We start from the raw sequence: 18609 nt of genomic DNA, 5'->3' as shown, positions 1-18609 counted from the left end.
TGGGGCCGACTTCCTTCACCATCTTTTCCCTCGTCTCAGCCCTCGAACTCGAAGGGGCCGCATCCTTTCCATTTATCTACCGAACCGCACAGAACGGAACGGTGTTCGCTTCTTTGAGGTGTCTACAAGTGAGAGAGACGATATATGAGTAAGGCGGAGAAGGAAGTGAAGAAAGAGTCCGATCCGCCGATTCGTGTTCATGTTCCGAAGCGTCCTGATGTTGGCTTCTGGATGGGCGAACATTGAAGAACCACACCAGACAAGTCAGCAGCCGGGGATGGGGCGAGGGAAAACCAGAACTGAATCTGTGGCTGAACTGTTGTGTAGAAGTCATCCCCGGTATGACGAACCATTCGGGCCATGTTTGCTCGCTTGATGACTTCAAAAGTGGCCGTCATCTTGAGCATTTGAAACGCAAACGTAGTCGATAACACAGCACATTGGACGACCCCGTATCCAGGGGGCACGGTGAAAGGAAGATGCTGGTGGTGGCGGCCTTGGAAGAGTTCAAATCCACCACCAGCTGATGACTCAGCTTTTCGGCTAGGGGTTTTGCAAGACAAGACATTGACGAAACCACCTAGCCTCGCCGTCATCGTGGTCCACCTTCTGCCGTCAAACTTCTGACATATGCGTAAACCCCGGTACCCCGGACTCCAGGACGCGTCTCATTAGAACATCCACGAGCTCCCGAGTGGTCGACGGCTTTGCCAATGCTGTAGCCAATCAGTACGGACAACAAAGTACGGCTGCTCAGAACTGTCATGTCGCGTCGTGGCTCCATCACTAAGGGCCAATACAAATCGTACATTGCGTAACCGGAACCGAAACCCGTATAGTATCCGATTCTTGGACCTCTCGGGACTTAACTCAACGCCCAAAAGCTCCGGTAACATCATGTAATCAGCGTAAAGGTAAATTGAACTTGAACGCCCCGCGAGACCGATGGTGAACGCTCCCAAAGCAGAAGTAGGGTACCCAAAATTCAGGTTCAGGGAGGTGGTGATGTGCACCAGTACGAGCACAATTCCCGGTACACCCGGCCGCTCGATCCGTTCCATTGGATTCTGGTCCAACACACGATGATTATACAATTTATTGGAAAGTCTGCGTCCTGTAGGGGGGGAACTAACTACGCCCGAACGTTGTACGCTCAGCTGGTACGCTCGCAAACCAGTTGGGCCGCAAACTAAGGTTGGGGGGTTGAACCGTGACGTGAAGCCGCCCACACGGTGAAGCTTCCCCCAGGTAAACTGCTCGATCCGGTACGCAAGTGATTCGATTAACCTTGAACACGAGCGCAAACAGCGCACAAAGGAAGAGTGCAAAGAACGAACGAAATGTGCTCCAAACAGTGTGTAGCAAAAGGCACGGAACAGACCGAACAGCTGGCACCGTGTCTCACGCATGCCACACGTGGCGTGGCGAAACATGGAATCGGATAACGCAATCGATCGGGAGCGTAGCTCGTCACGCGATGCGACCGACCGACGGTTCGCTGTCATCGTCGAGGGAGCAATCCGTGTTCCGGTTGTGTTGTGTGACAGCAGATGGAGACATCAGCACGGGCTGCAGGCTGATTGAATATCTCCAGCTCCACCACCGGCACCAGAGAAGCTCTTGCCGGGGAGCTCTCTGCGAGGATTCAAATCGCATCCACTTTGCAAGTTCCACGAAGAAGCAACCGAATTGAGATCGACCGGATGGGAGAGGATGAGAAAAGTTTCCGTACCTTTCGCATGACACAGCGATTCTCAAGGACACTTGCTCGTGTAGCAGAGCATACCCGAGCCCAATTCAGTAAGGCTGGAAGTCCAACTTTACAGCCAAGGCAGTGGACAGTACACAGTACTGAAACACCTAAAGATAAAAATATACAAGAGTTTTACTTCGTAACTTCTCAGTCTCTTGGATCTCCAGTTGTCCAAGTCAAATGGGCCAACCAGCCAAGGCAGCCAGGCCTGTTTATGTGTATGGGTGTATGTGTGGATGTGTCTTGTTTGAAACTGGTTTGGTCAGAATTTAATTATCGTATTTGCCAGAGCAAGTCGACCTGGTTAGTCGACTTTTAGAATTGCGGTCTAGAACCTGGGAGTGAAGTGGTGGTGGTTCGTAGGAGGTGTGTGAGCGTACCCGTACGATCGAGAGGTGTGACCCCAAGTTGGTGACTCTTGTGGTGACCACTGGTTTCAAGTGTACTCTGGACGTAGGCCTCCATTACGAAGCCAGCGCCCGTGGCGAAAGGCGTACTTCCGTGTGTTGGATATACGGTGCATAGAGCCGTTCGCTGCAGCTTACATCCAGAGTCCAGAGACTGTTCTGTGTACAGTTTCAATGAAATACAAACATTCTATGTAAAGTAAGCTTCTTGAAGTACTACACAAAAGGTGGAACTACTTTTGCACAAAATGGTATAAGACCTTCATCAAATCTTATTGTGTAGTTTAGCAATGTAAAAGAGATAATGCCATTTCTGATTGTTCAGTTCTCGGTGTCAGATCATCAGGCAGAAGTTGATTCAGTAAACGAATCCGAAACACATGCTGTAACTAAACTGGCTCCTATTGCCCCCTTCTAAAGAACCTAATGAAGTAAATGTTATTGAGAGTCAAGATTTACACAAACTAGATCCATTGATTGAGCAATCAAACTCGATACCAGCAGCAGAGGCGCTAGCTGTTAGCTGCACCAGCTGCATAATCAAACATTCATCACAAACAGATGCACAAAATGCATACATATTTCTTCCCGCAGCCCTCCAGCGCACATCCTTAGTGAACGTGTGTCAATCAGGACTCGTCGGCGCCTGTCGTACAGCTGCCAGTGGCAGAGTAGTTATTTGTTAATGTATTCCCGACTTCAAACGTTGTCGATGGCGTTCTTGTCAATCGTCACACACACCGTACGTACCGTACGGAGCCGATCAAAAGACAGAGAGCACATCGACGAGTCCCCGGTGGCACATGGCACTAAGACAAACATGCATACACCTGCACAGCGTACAGTAGCGTCGCCACTTAGCAGCAGCAGCAGTAGTAGTAGCAACGATCGAAGTCGGTCAAACGTTTGGAAATTAGAATTCCTCACTCGTGACGCTCTTCAGTAGCACCTTCAGCAGTTCCCCTGTTAAAGGTGGCCAACGGCTCTCCTGCGATGATGTTAGAGAAGTAAGCAAAAGCAGCAAACATCCTCCAGCAACCGAAACGTATCTGGCACGCGAGCTCTCCTGCTGAAGACGAGGTGCCCGCTCGTCATCGTTATCATCGGTTGGCCTTTCACTCCGAACCGTCTGATTGGGTGAAACCTTTGAACTTCACCATCATCGGGCAGGACTCACGTCGGGATGCCATCGGATGGACTCGATGTTCGATGGGATCGATCGGACGACAAACTGAAACCACCATTCCTCCGCCCAAAACTTCGTTCGGTGATCTTCGGTAATCAAAATTTCAATACCAACAGACAGAGGTGCAGGGGTAAAAGTGGCAAAGGACGGATGGCCTCGGTATACTACGATGGCCGAGGACGAAAGTAGTATATCATCTGTATCGATGGGAGTAGAAGTTAGTTTCGGTTCGTTCATCCTCGTGCGCCCCGTTGAGTGGAAAGAAAAATAAAACTCCCGAACGTAGGGGTTGGAAGTGAAGTGCGGGGGGGTGGAGGAAAATCACGTCCAAGGTCTGGAGGCCCCCCGGAGAGGGCAGAGGAACCTGGCCTGATTTCATCGAATTGTCTGATGGTTCTGCGGATGATCCGGAAGCGCTTTCGGCGGCATGGCGTGGGTTTTTGCTTTGCTAACAGCTCCCTGGGGACCGTGCAGGAAGGGCCAGATTGAAGTTTTACTTCCCCTGACCAGACAGAGAGACACACACGCGGATATACACGGAAACGGATATTTCATCGATTTCAATGCTGCGTTGCTTCGCCACTTTTTTTTTTGGTTTTTGTTACTCCCGACGAAATCCCGAAAATCCTGAAAATCCACGTTCGGTCCACCGGAACCGGCCACCGGGGGAGCCACCGCCTATGACCCGGAATACGTGCTGCAACCTGCTCATCGACCACAGATTTAGATGCCTCCCATGACGACTGCTGTCCCATTACAATGATTAACACGCGCCACGATTGTGCCGACGCATTAGGAAGGGTTTTTGAGCGGACATCCGCCAATCAATCAACGTCAATCAACGAAGCAACCGGAGACCTCAGTGACCATTTAGGCCTTTTGGAAGCTCATGTTTTTGTTTCGGTTGTTTTGGGATAAACAAAAAATGGCCCAAAAAGTACTCCCGGCGTTTAAGCAAAAGTGAAAAACGAATCCGAACGCGAAGCCCAACGAAAGAAAGCAACCAAGAAGAGGCATTAGGTTGAATGACCGAGTGGCATGGCTTCCGGACGGAACGTGACAAAATAGCTCATCCTTCTCAAAACACACTCGGCACTGGTAGGTACTCCTCGTGATAAAGGCCTTTACCACAGCACGAGGCACCCAACTAATCCATCGATTAGCATCCATCCAGCCATCAATGGTTCCACCATTCCTCACTTCCAAGCCTCGGAGGTCTCGGATTAAGTGAATAAAATCGACAACCGATCGACAGCTCCCCATTGGATCCTCCGCCTCGGCTGCTGCTAATCGGTTTCCCGGAAATCTCGTCTGTCACCGAGATGTCGAGCCCCCGGGGTGGGGAGAAGAACACCGCCTTCGGAATAGTCTGTTTCACCCGATAACAGGATTATCGGTACCATCATCATCGTTGCTCCGGCCATCGTTGATCTTACGCTTCTTCCAGCCATGTCTTGGTGAAGGTTTGGTCGTTGTTTTCCACAGAATCACCTCAGAAGAAGGTCCTCTGTTGGTAAGTGGCTAAGCGTTGGACAGTAGTAACCGGAATGAACGCGCGCCACTATCCCGAATCATGTTGGTCAACCAACTGGAAACTAACTCCATAGGTATGTGCTGGTCGGCTTGGTCGTATTGGATTCTCACACACGCGCGATTACACAACGCACCAAAACAAAGACCAGAGAACAGAGACATTGGGACAACGAAGCAGACAAAATAGCGAAAACGAAGCAGCAACTAAATGGCCTCACCATCGCCGACTGCTCGATCGATTAGGTTGTTTGTTGTGGAACAGTCTCGGTAGTCGCCGTCCTAGGGTCCTCATGACGCACACGTGTCGATAGCGAGCGTTGGCCATAAAAGTACCCCAAGCCAATCTGACAAATGTGCAACAGCGTAGACGTGACGTACGGAGGAACCCGAACGAGAGGAAGACAGGGATGGTATCAAACTTAACTCTACGTCCTCCACCGTGCTTCCTCCTCCTCGGGTAAGGTCCTCAAACTCCTCGCGATATAATGATCGATATGATGGAAATGGAGCGGGAGGAAAAGCACCCAACGAAATTCCACTCACCGTCATCAATAACAAATGGTCGCGCTCGCTACATTGGTTAGGCTTCGAAGCAGAAAGCCGTCTTCCTTCCCCACCATCCCGTGACTAAGGACGCAGTTTATTGCTGCTGTTCGTCTTAAAAAAAAAAATAAAGGGATCCCGCATTTCCTCGGAACACTTAAAAGTTAAAGAGCGGCGGCCGTGAAGGAGATAAAAAACCAAATGCCAACGACCGAAGGAGCGGGCGAAAGGGCGAAAGGAATCGTCTCCAGTAACTCCCGGGGATCAAGTGCTCTGTAGAAGAGTAGCGAACGAAGACGTAAAGGATGAAGGAAGGACTTTATAGAGAGACGGAAAAAAGGGATTTCAAAGCAGAAGTAGCAACATCCCTACAACAACATTAAAGATCTTATAAATGGTGTACAAAGTCGGAAAATGAAACAACCATTAGAAGCTGATAATGGAGAACATACAACTTTAATATCGAATGGTCAAAAACCAAGCCGCTACCAGGCTTCGGTGCTACGCCCGGGAAAACAAATACTGCAATCCGGCAAAACAAACCACGCATCATAATTATGTGTCCGAATTTGGGTCTCTGGTCCGCTCTCTGGGTGGCCAAGCAACCGACGCATAATTAGTTCTGCTTAATTTAGTGAACCAGCAGCCAAAATGGCGCGCTTCATCGTGGCAAGCAGCGTACGGCATCGAATGCAAGGACGACTGTCCTGTAGCTCACCATCCCTACCAGGACGAAGTCTACTGGTCACTGTGGTGTCCGCTCCAGCTCGCAGCATGTTTTATGATTAGCAGCAGCAGCAGCAGCAGCAGCAGCAGCAGCAACAGCAGCCAGCAGTTCAAACGGACCAAGGTCCAGCCGGCAGCTGACTGTGCGCTATGCCGTGCTGACTAATTTGTGTGGCCTGCCGTTGGCATGGAGCGAGTCCATTTTTGAGTGCCGGGTTGGGGGACGAGGTGGCCACGAGATTTACATACACCATTGTAGGAGCAGTATTGTTTGAGCCCCCTATACCGCTCGCTCCAGGTTCTGCCTTTTTAGCTGCCATCATTAATAATTCATTAGCGAAGGCGTGCTGCTGTTGCATCTCCGTTCGCTTTGAAGAGAGGAAAGGAAGGTTTGGCGAGAAACCTAAAAAAAAAATTAAACCGATTTTCCTCCATTCCGACCGCCCTCACCTCGTTGGACCACCCCGAGATGATGCTGTAAAAGAAGAAGCATCACTTTGATGTTGAGCCCTGCTGGAATGGTAATGAAATTTATAGTACTCTCCATAGCCATGGTACGGTCTGGCACGCGTCATACTACTCGCGGCGGCCCCTGGCTGCTGCTCCCGGCAGCCGGATATAGCCGGATGGGTCGCGGATCGGCACCACCACGGCACCGGAAGATAGATTACCTTCCCTTTTCTTGAGCTCGGCGATAATGCTATCGATTATCGCGTGCCGACGTGCGCGCTCCTGTACTGCTATTCCCGCAATCACTGCTGGCCACGCGACGCAACAAAAACCGCGTTCTCGCTCCACGAATCGCGACTCGCGCACGCGGCTCGCGTTCTAATTTATTTCGCGGGCCGGGCAGATGGGTAAGATTGGGCATGAAATTAATTCGCCTTCGCGCCGCCGGAAAACAAACGCTTTACTCATATTTCGTGGCACTCCCCCCGTGGTTGTGATTCGTCGGCGGTGGTGGTCGATTTGTCGGCCAGATTCCGGCCGAGTTGGTTTTTGGTTCAGTTTGTCCGCGCCCGGGGGGATTTAATTAATCATCCCGTGTTTTGTGACCGAAGCCTCGCGTGCCTCTCTTGGTTCGGTATCCAATGTTGATTGTGTGGCCATGGTTTTGAGCCACACGAACAGTTAAATATGCAACAAAGTGAAGCGAATAGCATTACCGCAGGTGGGAGGATGGGTTACTTTTGCGTTACGTTCAATCTTAACTCACTGGAAATTTATGCGTAAAGCTGTTCGATCGAATGCAAATGACTGTGTAGCTTAATTTCGTCCATTTTAACGGTGATGGAACAATTTGCCTCGATATTATTCATTTCGCTTACCTTCGAAACACTCGAACGATACTATGCTAATCCTAACTTCTGTAACACCACCGGTTAACTTTCACTTTTGTTTTTGTTTTCTTCTTAATTTCACCTGCGGAACGGAGAAAGAGAAACAATCACATTTATATTCACATTTTTAAGAACATTCTAGTTCACTTGTTTTGTTAAAGTATTGGAGTCTATGTTTTCCAGCACTTCACATAAAAAAGAACTACCAACATCTGCAGCAAACAAGTAATATCGTCACTAACTACTAACGCTAACGCCACCTCCTCCTAAGAACAAGAAAATATCTCTCATACACTCTCGTACTTCCGAGAAGTTATACTTGGAAGACGTCACTAGCAGTGACGCGTTCGGTAGCATCAGTGTCTTCCTCATATGGCACGCCCTACTCCACCCTCCCAGCGCATCGACAATCACTGCCACCGGATTGCTAATTTCGCTCTCGCCCGAGACTCGTTCCCAGTTCGTTCCTCTGTAATAAAAATTAACGACCTGCCACCGTTCCACCCAACTCTAATAGAACTTGGAACACTCATACACACACACACACACACACACCGGTCACACGCACGCAAGAGATAACGCACCTCGCCGACCACCAACTATGGTTTCCATGGTCCAGAACCAAACACACACACACACACACAACAGGCACAGTCCAAGGCGGCCTGTTCGTTCTTTCGGTCGCGATTTTCGCCGTTCGCTGATCGAAGTAAACATTTCGCGGCATTCCGGCGGCAAAGCACCGGTGGAGCACCTCAAGCACCCTCGCGGGAGGGGGGGAGTGCGACGGCATCTGGCGGTTCAAGCGGCACCAATTTATGAATAAATAAGCTTCGGGACGACGGAAAAGTTGGACGGTGCAAAGCGTGGAAAAACCGTGTGCACTTGGCGAAGGAGGAGCAGGGAGGTTGGCGCCCTTTTTTTTATGCCCGGTTGTGTGTTTTTTTTTCTTTTCTCTCCTTTTTTCGCGTCGGTTGTCTTCTGGCCTAATCCTCGCACTTCAGCCTGGTGACATGCCCGCGAAAAGTTTTCCACTTTCCACGACGAGGAATCAAAGCAGCGCGGTCCCCTGTTGTAACCGGTGTTTTTCTCCTGAGACACACACACACACACACACACACACACATGCACACAGAAACAGTAGCAAAGCAGACACATCGGTGGGTGGTGAGTGGATTGTGTGAGTGTGTACTTCATCTATTCGGATGGACAACAGCGTGGAAATCAACCCTCTTCGTGATCACAACACGCCATTGGTGGTCTTTACTCTCTCGAACAACCGTTTGGCCACTTGAAGAGCCGCCATGGAAGAAACCGAAACTAACCTCTTCCTGCTGCTGCTGTTGCTGCACCTCAGCTTCTTCGACACACTGGCCACCACTGGGCACAGAAAAAAAACACACACCAACACGGAATGAAGCGATCCGTAACGGAAGTTTTTTGGGGAAAACCGCGACCGGCGGACACAAAACAGTTATTGCCTCCGGAGACAAACGAAGCACAAACGGCGCTTCGCAGCAACGACACCCGCGATGCGAACGGTTGAATGTCTCGGCGAAAACTGGCACCGTACTGGGCACCGTGCGCGTCCTAAATGGTCCTACTGGTTGGTTGCTGTGATGTGATGTGGGGTGGCTCAATGTTGTTTTCTCTCGCGCTCTCTTCGTGCTCCAATGTTTCGCTCGTTTTTCCGAGGGGGAGCAGATCGAGAACGTTGTTGTGTAGTGCGTTGAATATAAACAAACCATCGGATTGTCGTCTGGGCCGAACCGGTGGGCACCCTTCGGAAGTGTTTCTTGGGCGGCTCGCATGCTCGAATCGAACGGGAGATAGAGATTGCTCGTCTCAGCTGCTCTCGCTGCTCCCCCATTTTGCGCTGAGCGCAGAGAGTCCATCGCCGGTGAGCGTTTCGGTTTGGTGTGCGAGAGCATTCGTCGGCGAAATGAGCGAATGTAAACAAACCTTTCGTAGCGCCCCGGGTATGATGCTGAATTCATGTTGTTGAATGGTGGTTTTGGAATCATTTCGAAAAAAATGTTAACTGGAAAGCTGTTTGTATTGTTTTATGATTGTATTGATTTCTGAAAATAAGAAAAAGTAAATGTTTTAAATGATCATTCTTACTAACCTGATCATTTATCGTAGTGGATGTTCTGCCAAACACGATGATATAATTCTTGAAATGGAGGCGCTTGGTGAGTGTTTTTTTACTTTTTTTATTGGATTTATTTCGTTTTATTTGGAAATTAAAGATTACAATTTTGTATAAACCATTGCCTATATTGAAAGCAATAGCAAGCTTTCTAAATTATTATAATAAATGCTACTATGGTGATACGCTGCCAGACGGATCGTTTGGAATTTTTGAACACTTTTTCTACACAAATACTAGGTAATGTTTGCATAAAATTTTGTGTTTTATTTAAACAACTATCAATATGACCTTTTTGTCAGCAACTCACGCCAAAAATACGATTTATATGTCTAATTATTACTAAACATTAAAAAAAATGCTCTACTATCGGATTTCCAACAAAAAATCGCTAATCACTTAATAATTGTTTTCCGTGCTATAATTGTCATGATTTTGTTTTATTATAGTTCATTCGAAAAACTTCTCCTTATTCTATTGAGCTACTGTAGTTTAATTCGTTTAAATAAATAAAAAAAAATAAAAACTTCATTTCAATAAATAATGGTTTTTATGTCTGTTCCGAAAAAAACTAGAACCAACTAAGCCACTTTTGCCACCTTTTTACTTTTTATAAACTTAAATTTATAAGGAAATCAAATTATTCTACCGATCCAACTAGTAATAACAAGTGAAACAACACGTTATTTGATTATAGTTCGTAATAAAGAAAAAAAATCAGTTTAATAAGTGTTGCAGTAAGATTTCCAGAAAGAAACTCTTAAATAAAGTTACTATTCTACTCAGTAGGCTTCATAAAAGGCGTATGAAAAATCTGAAGATTAACACCTGCACTCCACGTATTAAGATAATCATTGATGGCATTAATTGCAACATCATGCTCATAAACTTTCGCACAAACTATCAACTCTGCATCTCAATATCTTTCTTAACAACCAACTGCCACCATTATCATTAACTTGTAGGGCATCCTTATAAGCGTCATAATATCCGTCATTGTGCCAGTTTCGTTCAAAGTCAACGAGGGAATGGTCCCTAAGTATGCCGTCCTATCGTCACACACTATGCGCACACGACGTACACCGCTCGGTTTGGTGCAAAACTCGAAACGAGGGAAACCGGTTCGAGAAAAATCACTTCCGGTAAAGGATTTGCACCGATCCCACCTATCGTATCCGCACTAGAAGCAACCGGAAAACGCTTCCCGGCGAACCGATATTCGCGCAATCGATATTCTTTTGTTTCTCTTTCCCTCGAAACGACACCTTTATCGATACCGGATCAGCTAGCAAATCTTCACTTTACCGGTAAGATGCTAGCGCGCCTTGCATCGGCGTCGTCGTCAACGACTATCTTGGGATTGATCATTCAAACGCCGGGACCGCTGCTGGTGCACCTTAGATCCGTTCTGATAAAAAATAAAGGAAAGGTTGGCGTTCTCTGCACCAAACGAAAAACTGTAACGAATGTCTCGCTTTGTTACGAGGGTCACCACTCTTGTGCATCTTCTGCAGTCAGCACTGCTTCCACCCCTGGTAATCAAAGGTGAACAAAGAGAAAGAAATCACGGACGAGCAGCGATACGGTAATACGGTTCATCCTGTTCCGGAATGCGCTTCAAAGCGTCGTCTGGGTTCTGGATTTTCAATTTCCGTACGTCGGTTGTAAACGAATCTGCACACTTTTCCATCCATTTATTGGATCATTCGCAGCATCCTTTCACCGCACCGTATGAAACATACGCCGAAGTGCACTTACTTCAGAATAATTTGAAGTTAAGGCTTTTTGCACTTATAAGCCTTAGTAGCGACTTTGCATAAAAAGTAATCAATCGAAGTGACATAACCGACCACCACTGGTCATCGTCCGGTACCAGACCGCACAATGCGCCATAAGGATCCATTCCACCCTTGATTAGAATCCTTGATTAGGCCCGTGAATACGAGGCACCATTATCGATAAGACTCGAGTCATACTGTCGGGGAGTAGTGAGTGCTGATAACGCCGTAAATCATTGTTCACCCACACGCGCATCATCCACAATCATCACGATGAAATAGAATCATCCAATGGACCAATGGGCTGGGAAATCCTGGCAACACGTACCACCGGAAACCGACCATTCACACACCCTCAGCTCAAACACCTTACGACCAAACACACACACACACACACATGCTCTCCCACTCATTACCTGCTGCTTATCGCAAAACCGCAACGCCTTCGCTCCTCAACATCATTATCACAGCATTACATATGCTGACTTCCTGGTCCGGGGATACATACACGGGACATTCACTTTTTTGTGTCTTTCCCCTTGGTGTGTTGCATGCAAAGGCTCCCCGTTGCGATGCCAGCTGGTGCCATCGTCCCCATCATCATCATCATCATCATCCTCGTGAACAGCAGCACCACCAACGACGACCACGACGACGTCTTCATCCCCTCCTGTGTGTGTGTGTGTGTGCGGGGAACAAATCCTGAACAAACTACAAGGTGAACAAACGATAACACACATCCTTCGCCTCAGCAAAACCGTGCCGGAGAAGCTGATGTGTACGGACCGAGGACCGAGGACAGAATGATGGAGAATGTGTAATAATTCCCCCCTTCCGTACCACCTTCCTTTACCACTCCATAACTTACCCGGCTCTTTGTGCGTCTTATGCTGATGAAGGCGCGAGAGAGCCGCGATGCGATCAGATGCTCGGTGTGTGTGTGAGTGTTCGGTGTGCGATGTCAGCCCACGTGAAAGCCCACGGTGCTGCTGCTGCTCCTGCACCACGCCTGATTGCACAGCGGGCAAGCCACCGAGCCCCCGGAATGCTCTCGCCTTTATGCTGTGCAAGCTGTGCAGCTTGTGGTTCGTAGGCACGATAAGCCGACCACTGTGTGTGTGCCAGCGTGAGCGTAAAGCGATGCTTTCTAATCAGCACTTCTACCGCTTCATTCCATTATTAAAAGGCCCCGGTGCGGCTAAATGCTGACTCAAGTGAATATTTCGACTCGGGGTTTTGAATTACCAATCTGTAGAAGCGCTTCTGCGGCAAAAAAAAAGAATATCTAAGGCGATTCCTGCCCATAGTGCCTACCGCTTGAGAAGGTTTGGAGGAAGTAGGTAAGGTGCTGACGATATCCCACCACCACACAGTCGTTACAGCGACCCCGGCCAGTGACCATTTCCGACACATTGGCAGTGTCACCTTCGTCAGGGAGAGGTGCAAAGAGGCCCTAGTGGGGAGTGATGATGGGGATTATGGCGGTCTCCCCTCCATCGAGGTACCGAGAGTAACGATGATAAGAATGAAAAATGGTTCCCATCGTCCCACCATCGGGAACGGGTGGCAGCTTCTTCTGACGAGTTCACCCTCGTGCTCGTGGGGCCTCTAACCCAAAATACCCGCTCGGTTACACGTCACAGAAGAGAGGAACCCAACCAGCAGCGGGTGAGGCCATTAGTTGTCCTGAATCGCTGGCGCCAGAACTGCAAAGATTCACTTCGTGTTCCGGAAAGGCAAAGTTGGGATTTCTGTCGGTCTCCAGAAACTCACCAGCACGTGCCAGTCAGTCGACGACAGCGGGCCCTGCCGACGGTGCATGTCGCCGACAACGGCACCGGTCGACGGTTAACATCTTCTTCTACCGACCACTTGGATCGCGCCTGCTGTCATGGTTGCTAAGGCACATGTGAGTGTTTGTGTGTGTCAGGTAGGACACGTTTGTCATCGTTTGCAGAGGGCACGCCAACGCGATTGCATCCGTGATAGGACGGAGTTCCTGGAATGTGTCGTGTCACATTCTGCTCCTTCGTCCGCGTGGGGAAAGAGTCTGCCCGTTTTGTCTTGGCAAACTTTTGCCGGCAGTGCGTCCCGTGATGGAGGAATAATTAAAAGCATTCCTTTGGGCGAGACCTGGAATCCTCCACGAGCGGAGGTGTGAAATTGTCACCGAAAATGTGTGCACTTGCAAGGAGAGTACTGCGGGTGGGGATGAGTTCAACTATGTCATTTGGTTTGCTTGAGCTTTTCCGTGTTTCCGTTTTTATGATGAGCGAGGAGAGATTCAATTACGAGGTAACTGTTCAATATGCTGTTATCTGTTCAAATATTCTGACACTAAACTCTTCAGTTCATGGAGGATTGGCGTCATTGCTTTTTAGGTGATATCGCATTCTTTTGATTTCAAATGACTAATTTTAAGTTAAAAAATATCTCAGAATCGCAGCGAGGAAATCTGCTCTTTTTTAAATCTGCTTCACGATCACGAACACGATACATTGAATCCTTAATGCAAAAGTTTATGAAATAATAAACATTTCAGTTTCATCTTCCTGTAAATAGATGAGAATGTCATCCAGCGATAGTTTCATATTTCACCGAATTCAGCAAAACTTTTCCAAAATCACTCTTCTTAATTCCTTCAAGTGATTTATGCACTATAAAGCAACGTTGCTCTGCCTAATTTTATATCGTTCTCGAACTACTTTTATATTTTTCTCGAAGGCACCAGAATTTTATCTATTTTTTGTGTTTAGTATTATAACAAAAATATCTTTCATCCATTTCTCTTGATGCATGCCATTGACAACCGTTTATAAAATGATTGTCTTTGTTGATCCTGGAAGGTCGTGAAAAAAACAAAACGAAAACTGAAAACCGATATTTTATAACATTTTATATACTCTTTGTTTGATGCGATTAATAGTTAGAAACAAAGAATATGTTCGAATATGTTCCCTGCTGAATACTCTCTACCTTTGCCTTTCGTCAATAGTAAAGCTGCTCCTTAAACTAAACCGTCATTAAGGGATCCCATCTTATTAATAACATGCTCACTAGCACGAATTCATTTCACTTTAAACTTCTTACCGACCCCCGCAGATAAAAGCCGTGGAGGAACTGCAATCCCCAGAAGTGCGCCAACAAATCGTGGCTTCAGGATTTAACGTTCCTTGCAAATGACAAGATGTTCCGTCCCGACCTCGCTGCCCCTGTCTATCCTTGTTACCCATCGTTGAGCGTATCCTTGTGAAACATGATTTAACAACTCTTGCGCAAACGATCTAACATGTTTCCCGAGGACGTGCAACGTGAGGCGCGAGGAAAGACAACGCAACCGGCATGCCGACCGTCTAGAGAGGAAATTTACACCCTTACATACAAACTTTTAATTGCAACATTACTCGACACTGCGTTCGGTAGCATGCTCGAGGTCTCGTGTAAGGCATCGTGAGGCAAAGCAGCGGCCTCATTTCCATAATTGTGCCATATATATTGGGCGATGATGCCTAACAACTTGCGCCGTGCTCTGGTGCCCCCGTACCTCTACGTTGAAGGCATTTTTCGTCTTCCCACCCACGCAAGACACCGGAAGCTTCGGAAAAAGGGACTGAAAGTAAAAACCTCCGAAGGACCTACCGTCCTCGATGCTTGGCATAGATTTGAAGCACCAGCACTAACCGACGAAAAATGGGGAATTCTCTTACATCAATCGTGTGTGTGTGGAGGCGTGGAGGAGCAGAGCAGAAAGTCTTTGGTAGTCCCCGGTTGCAAATTTAATTCTCATCCCAGCATGGAAAGCATCATGTTTCTGGCGCGAAAATCGGAGACGTACACGTCAGTTTGACGTTGAAGATGTGTTTATTAGACCGATTTATTAGAATAATTTATAGTCGCCACGCAAAAGCATCGGCTTGAGCGCCAGGAAAGCTCATGAAAGATCGAAGGAAACCCCGAAGGATCAACTGTACCTCTGGCGGTCGAATGGTATCTTCGAGGTTTAAACTGATCAGTCCGCGGTCATGCATTGAAAGTTAGCCAATCACCAACGGTTAGCTTGTGATCATTCCTCTCAAACATTTGATGCCTATGCAAATCATAGATCATTTAGATAACAGACATCATCGACGAGAAAACTGACGAGTTAAGTATTTTATGACAAGGGTAAGAATGTGCGTATTTATTTCACTTTTCTTATACACCTATGGAGTAACATCAAGAGCTCACAAAGTTTAGATGATTCTTCTTCTTAACTAATCGTCAGTTGCGTGCATCCTTTTCTTCGTTGTCCGCATGAAGCAAAGTCGCCGGAATAGCCGTTCCTGCTTTAGTACAATTTAATATTGCTCTTCGTTACCAACCATTACTTTCGAAATGGTTAGTGAAGTAATCTATTTGAAGGTACGATGAAAACTGAAGCTCCTCGAGATTAGGAAAAATTGGCCGAAATCCTCGAAGACGGTTGCGATCCAGTTCGCAATTTACGAACAGCAGCTCACGCATGTTTTGCAGCGGTGCTTCTATCTCAAGGTGAAGCGATTCACCGAATTTCGCGTTCTGAAACACCAGCACCTCTAGTCGCTTAAGATGTTGAAGAGACTGCATGCTGCGCTTTGCTACTTGAACGCGTGGTTGCTCTGGATACATCAAACGCAGCTTCTGCAACTGCGGCAAAGTGTTGGTAATGGACTCTATAACTTTTGTTTCATTCCTAGCGTTGATACGCACGGTAAGAGATCTGATCGATTTAGGGAGGCTCGTTAAGGTCGGCGCCTCCAGCGCATCCGATCCCAGATCTAGTAATTCTAGTTTTGTTAGATTCGATAGGCCAAGGTCAAAGTCAGAAGGCAGCTTATCCTGCATACTGATTGAACGAATTACAAGTTCACGAAGATTTACGAGCTTTGAAAGTCGTTTTAAGGTGGTTGAACGGATATTCAGTCCACTGTGATAACCAACATATAGATGCTTAAGCGCAGTGCAGGTATCACATATTGCAGCAAGGAGCCAATCTTCTACGGAAAAGAACAGTGCCAGTGTCTCTACATGTGCCAATGGATGGACAACCGATATATCTTTCGATTCGTTGGGACCACCACATAACTCAACGCGTTTCAGTTTAGCAGACTCATCTAGTTGACCAAGGATGCACATTTGTCCTGAAAATGATTCTAATTTCGGCATATCAAATGCGAAAATATATGGACCAGCACTCTGCATATGCTTTACAGTAGTGCTGCTTATCGTGTACATGTAATTGTCTACACCTTCATGGTCATTCGCAACGCTTAGCGATTGAAGCTTAGGCATCAGCTTTACCCAATCCGAAAGTACTCTCATCGCCGGTATCGAGCAAAACCACGTGAATTCTAGTGCCAGCGAAATTAGATTGTTTGTGACTTTTGGATGAATTATTCTCCAAATTGTCTGCATGTCTTCAACCGGTGTTGTGGTTTCCGTTGCGACCAGACACATTTTCTTATAGCATCGTTTAGTATGTTTCACACTATCATTCAATTTTTGCATCACCTCCCGCGAACGAGCTGCGTCATTCCATGGCCAATCGAAACTAATACAGAGTTGAAATCTATTAATGTAGTCACTACAGAAGATGATGTCGTGCCATCGTCGGCAAGTAAGGGATGCGTTTTTTACGTTATCACGATCCAGCCGGTCGAAAATCATGCAAAGCACCTGCAACAGAATGATCAAGCAATGATCAACAGATTCTACTCGATCAGTTATCAACATTCCCTTGCTTACCTTTTCTGGAAGCACATCGATTGTAGGTTTAGTTACTAACGTGCCCATTTCACTTATTTTTACTCCGTTTGCAGATAGCGCCAAACCTAACTCACAGTACAATGGTCGATTTCAGTTGATTCCACACTGAGACGGTGTAGCGTTGCGATCGTGGTCAGTGTACGGATAGAACTGTGCTGTTGTTGAACACGGAATCGTAACCAGCGATCACTTCTGCTTTTCGGGGTGTGTCCCTCGATAGCGCTAGATTTACTTACAAGTTGTACAGCAGCTTAGCGAGCGTATACGTTACCCGACATGTGATAAGGAATTGTACCCAACTCTTGCAATGTTTTTCTTAGTGCCGATTGCCTTGCATTGCATGCCGATAATGGTGTGTTTCACAACATTCTCACACGCACACTGTCGAGAAGATGAAATTTAAACAAAATAAAGCATGGGTAACCAAAGAACGCACGATCTTGTGTGCAGTATTGAAATCGGAGCTCTACAGAAGTGTGTGTAAACTTAATCAGTAATCAACGTACCATGTACTTGTGGCCATAGTCATAGCAATTCCCACTGGTATTAGTCATCATGAGGCTGCACTTGGTGATCCTTCGCTAATACACACTCTTTACTGTATTGGGTTGTTTCATAAATTATTGCGGTTTTCCATGTAAATAGATGGCAATGATGCATTCATCACAGAGCACTGATCTTGTAGAAACGGACTGTCTTTTTTGTCTTAGAAAAACATTACAGAACAAAGACACTGAAAAAAAATTTTAGTAAAATTTGCCCTTTTATGGTAAAACTTTCAACAAAAATGAAACATTTAAATTAGAAAAACTGATTGTAACTGGATCTGTGAACGGAAAATGCGTGAAGATTGAATTTAAAGAGCCATTACTTTTTGTTACCGATAGTCCCGATATCGGTAACGGGAGGCTCTCCTGCGCGTACGTGTGCGTGCGCGCAGGAGGGCATATTATTAGAAAATGATAAAGAAAACTGTGTTAGGCAAGCAGCCGTGAACAGCAGACTGTTTTTTTTAGCTGCTGCTTCATTTGAGTAATTGAATAAAACAGAACTACATATAACGAAGTTCACGGCGCATCTCTGCATTTCATTACACTTTTGTGAAACAACACAATAGTTCCTTGTAAGATATTACTTTTATTGTGTATAATTTAATTTTAATGTTTACAATGTGTAGAACATATAGTAACTGTGGCCACTAGTAAAGGATGTAAAATCAGAGACGATAGTAGATTTTATGTGATATAAGTTTTTATTACAATGGCAGTCGTCACATCGGAAACACATGTTTCATTCGTACCGTTTCCACGCTATCCTCCTTACATTCGAATTGTCGTTTATTATCTCTTGAAATTATGTTTACGTTCCTTTACTATTGGTTAAAACTTAATCACGTTCCTTTTCTTA

At 46.6% G+C, this 18609-nt stretch overlaps 2 protein-coding genes across 4 annotated transcripts in view; both read right to left on the bottom strand.

Moving 5' to 3' along the window:
* The window catches only part of LOC125956585 (Ig-like and fibronectin type-III domain-containing protein 1), a 104106-nt gene extending 95054 nt beyond the window's left edge, over positions 1 to 9052 (bottom strand). Inside the window, exons 1-2 of one of the 2 annotated variants that reach the window (XM_049688620.1) lie at positions 8814 to 9052; positions 7477 to 7570 (exon numbers count right to left, since the gene is read on the bottom strand). The gene's annotated coding sequence lies outside the window, so the exon portion shown is untranslated. The remainder of the gene's footprint in view (positions 1 to 7476; positions 7571 to 8813) is intronic. The other variant, XM_049688621.1, reaches the window with a different exon arrangement.
* A 6515-nt stretch (positions 9053 to 15567) lies between these two features.
* Positions 15568 to 17581, bottom strand: LOC125956620 (uncharacterized). 2 transcript variants are annotated; one of them, XM_049688684.1, is made up of 3 exons: positions 17439 to 17581; positions 17182 to 17357; positions 15568 to 17112 (listed from the first exon to the last, which is right to left on the bottom strand). In XM_049688684.1, the coding sequence occupies exons 2-3, from the start codon at positions 17227 to 17229 to the stop codon at positions 15772 to 15774; spliced, it is 1389 nt and encodes a 462-aa protein (XP_049544641.1). In that variant the 5' UTR covers positions 17230 to 17357; positions 17439 to 17581; the 3' UTR covers positions 15568 to 15771. The 2 variants fall into 2 exon arrangements, with proteins under 2 accessions (XP_049544641.1, XP_049544640.1); XM_049688683.1 differs by having other exon boundaries at positions 17182 to 17550.
* Between the last annotated feature and the right edge of the window lie 1028 nt (positions 17582 to 18609).

The sequence above is a fragment of the Anopheles darlingi genome, chromosome 3 (genome assembly GCF_943734745.1).
Source record: "Anopheles darlingi chromosome 3, idAnoDarlMG_H_01, whole genome shotgun sequence".
NCBI classification, from domain to species: domain Eukaryota; kingdom Metazoa; phylum Arthropoda; class Insecta; order Diptera; family Culicidae; genus Anopheles; species Anopheles darlingi.
Note: the sequence above shows the minus strand (reverse complement) of the source record. Positions and strands in the feature narration are given on the sequence as shown.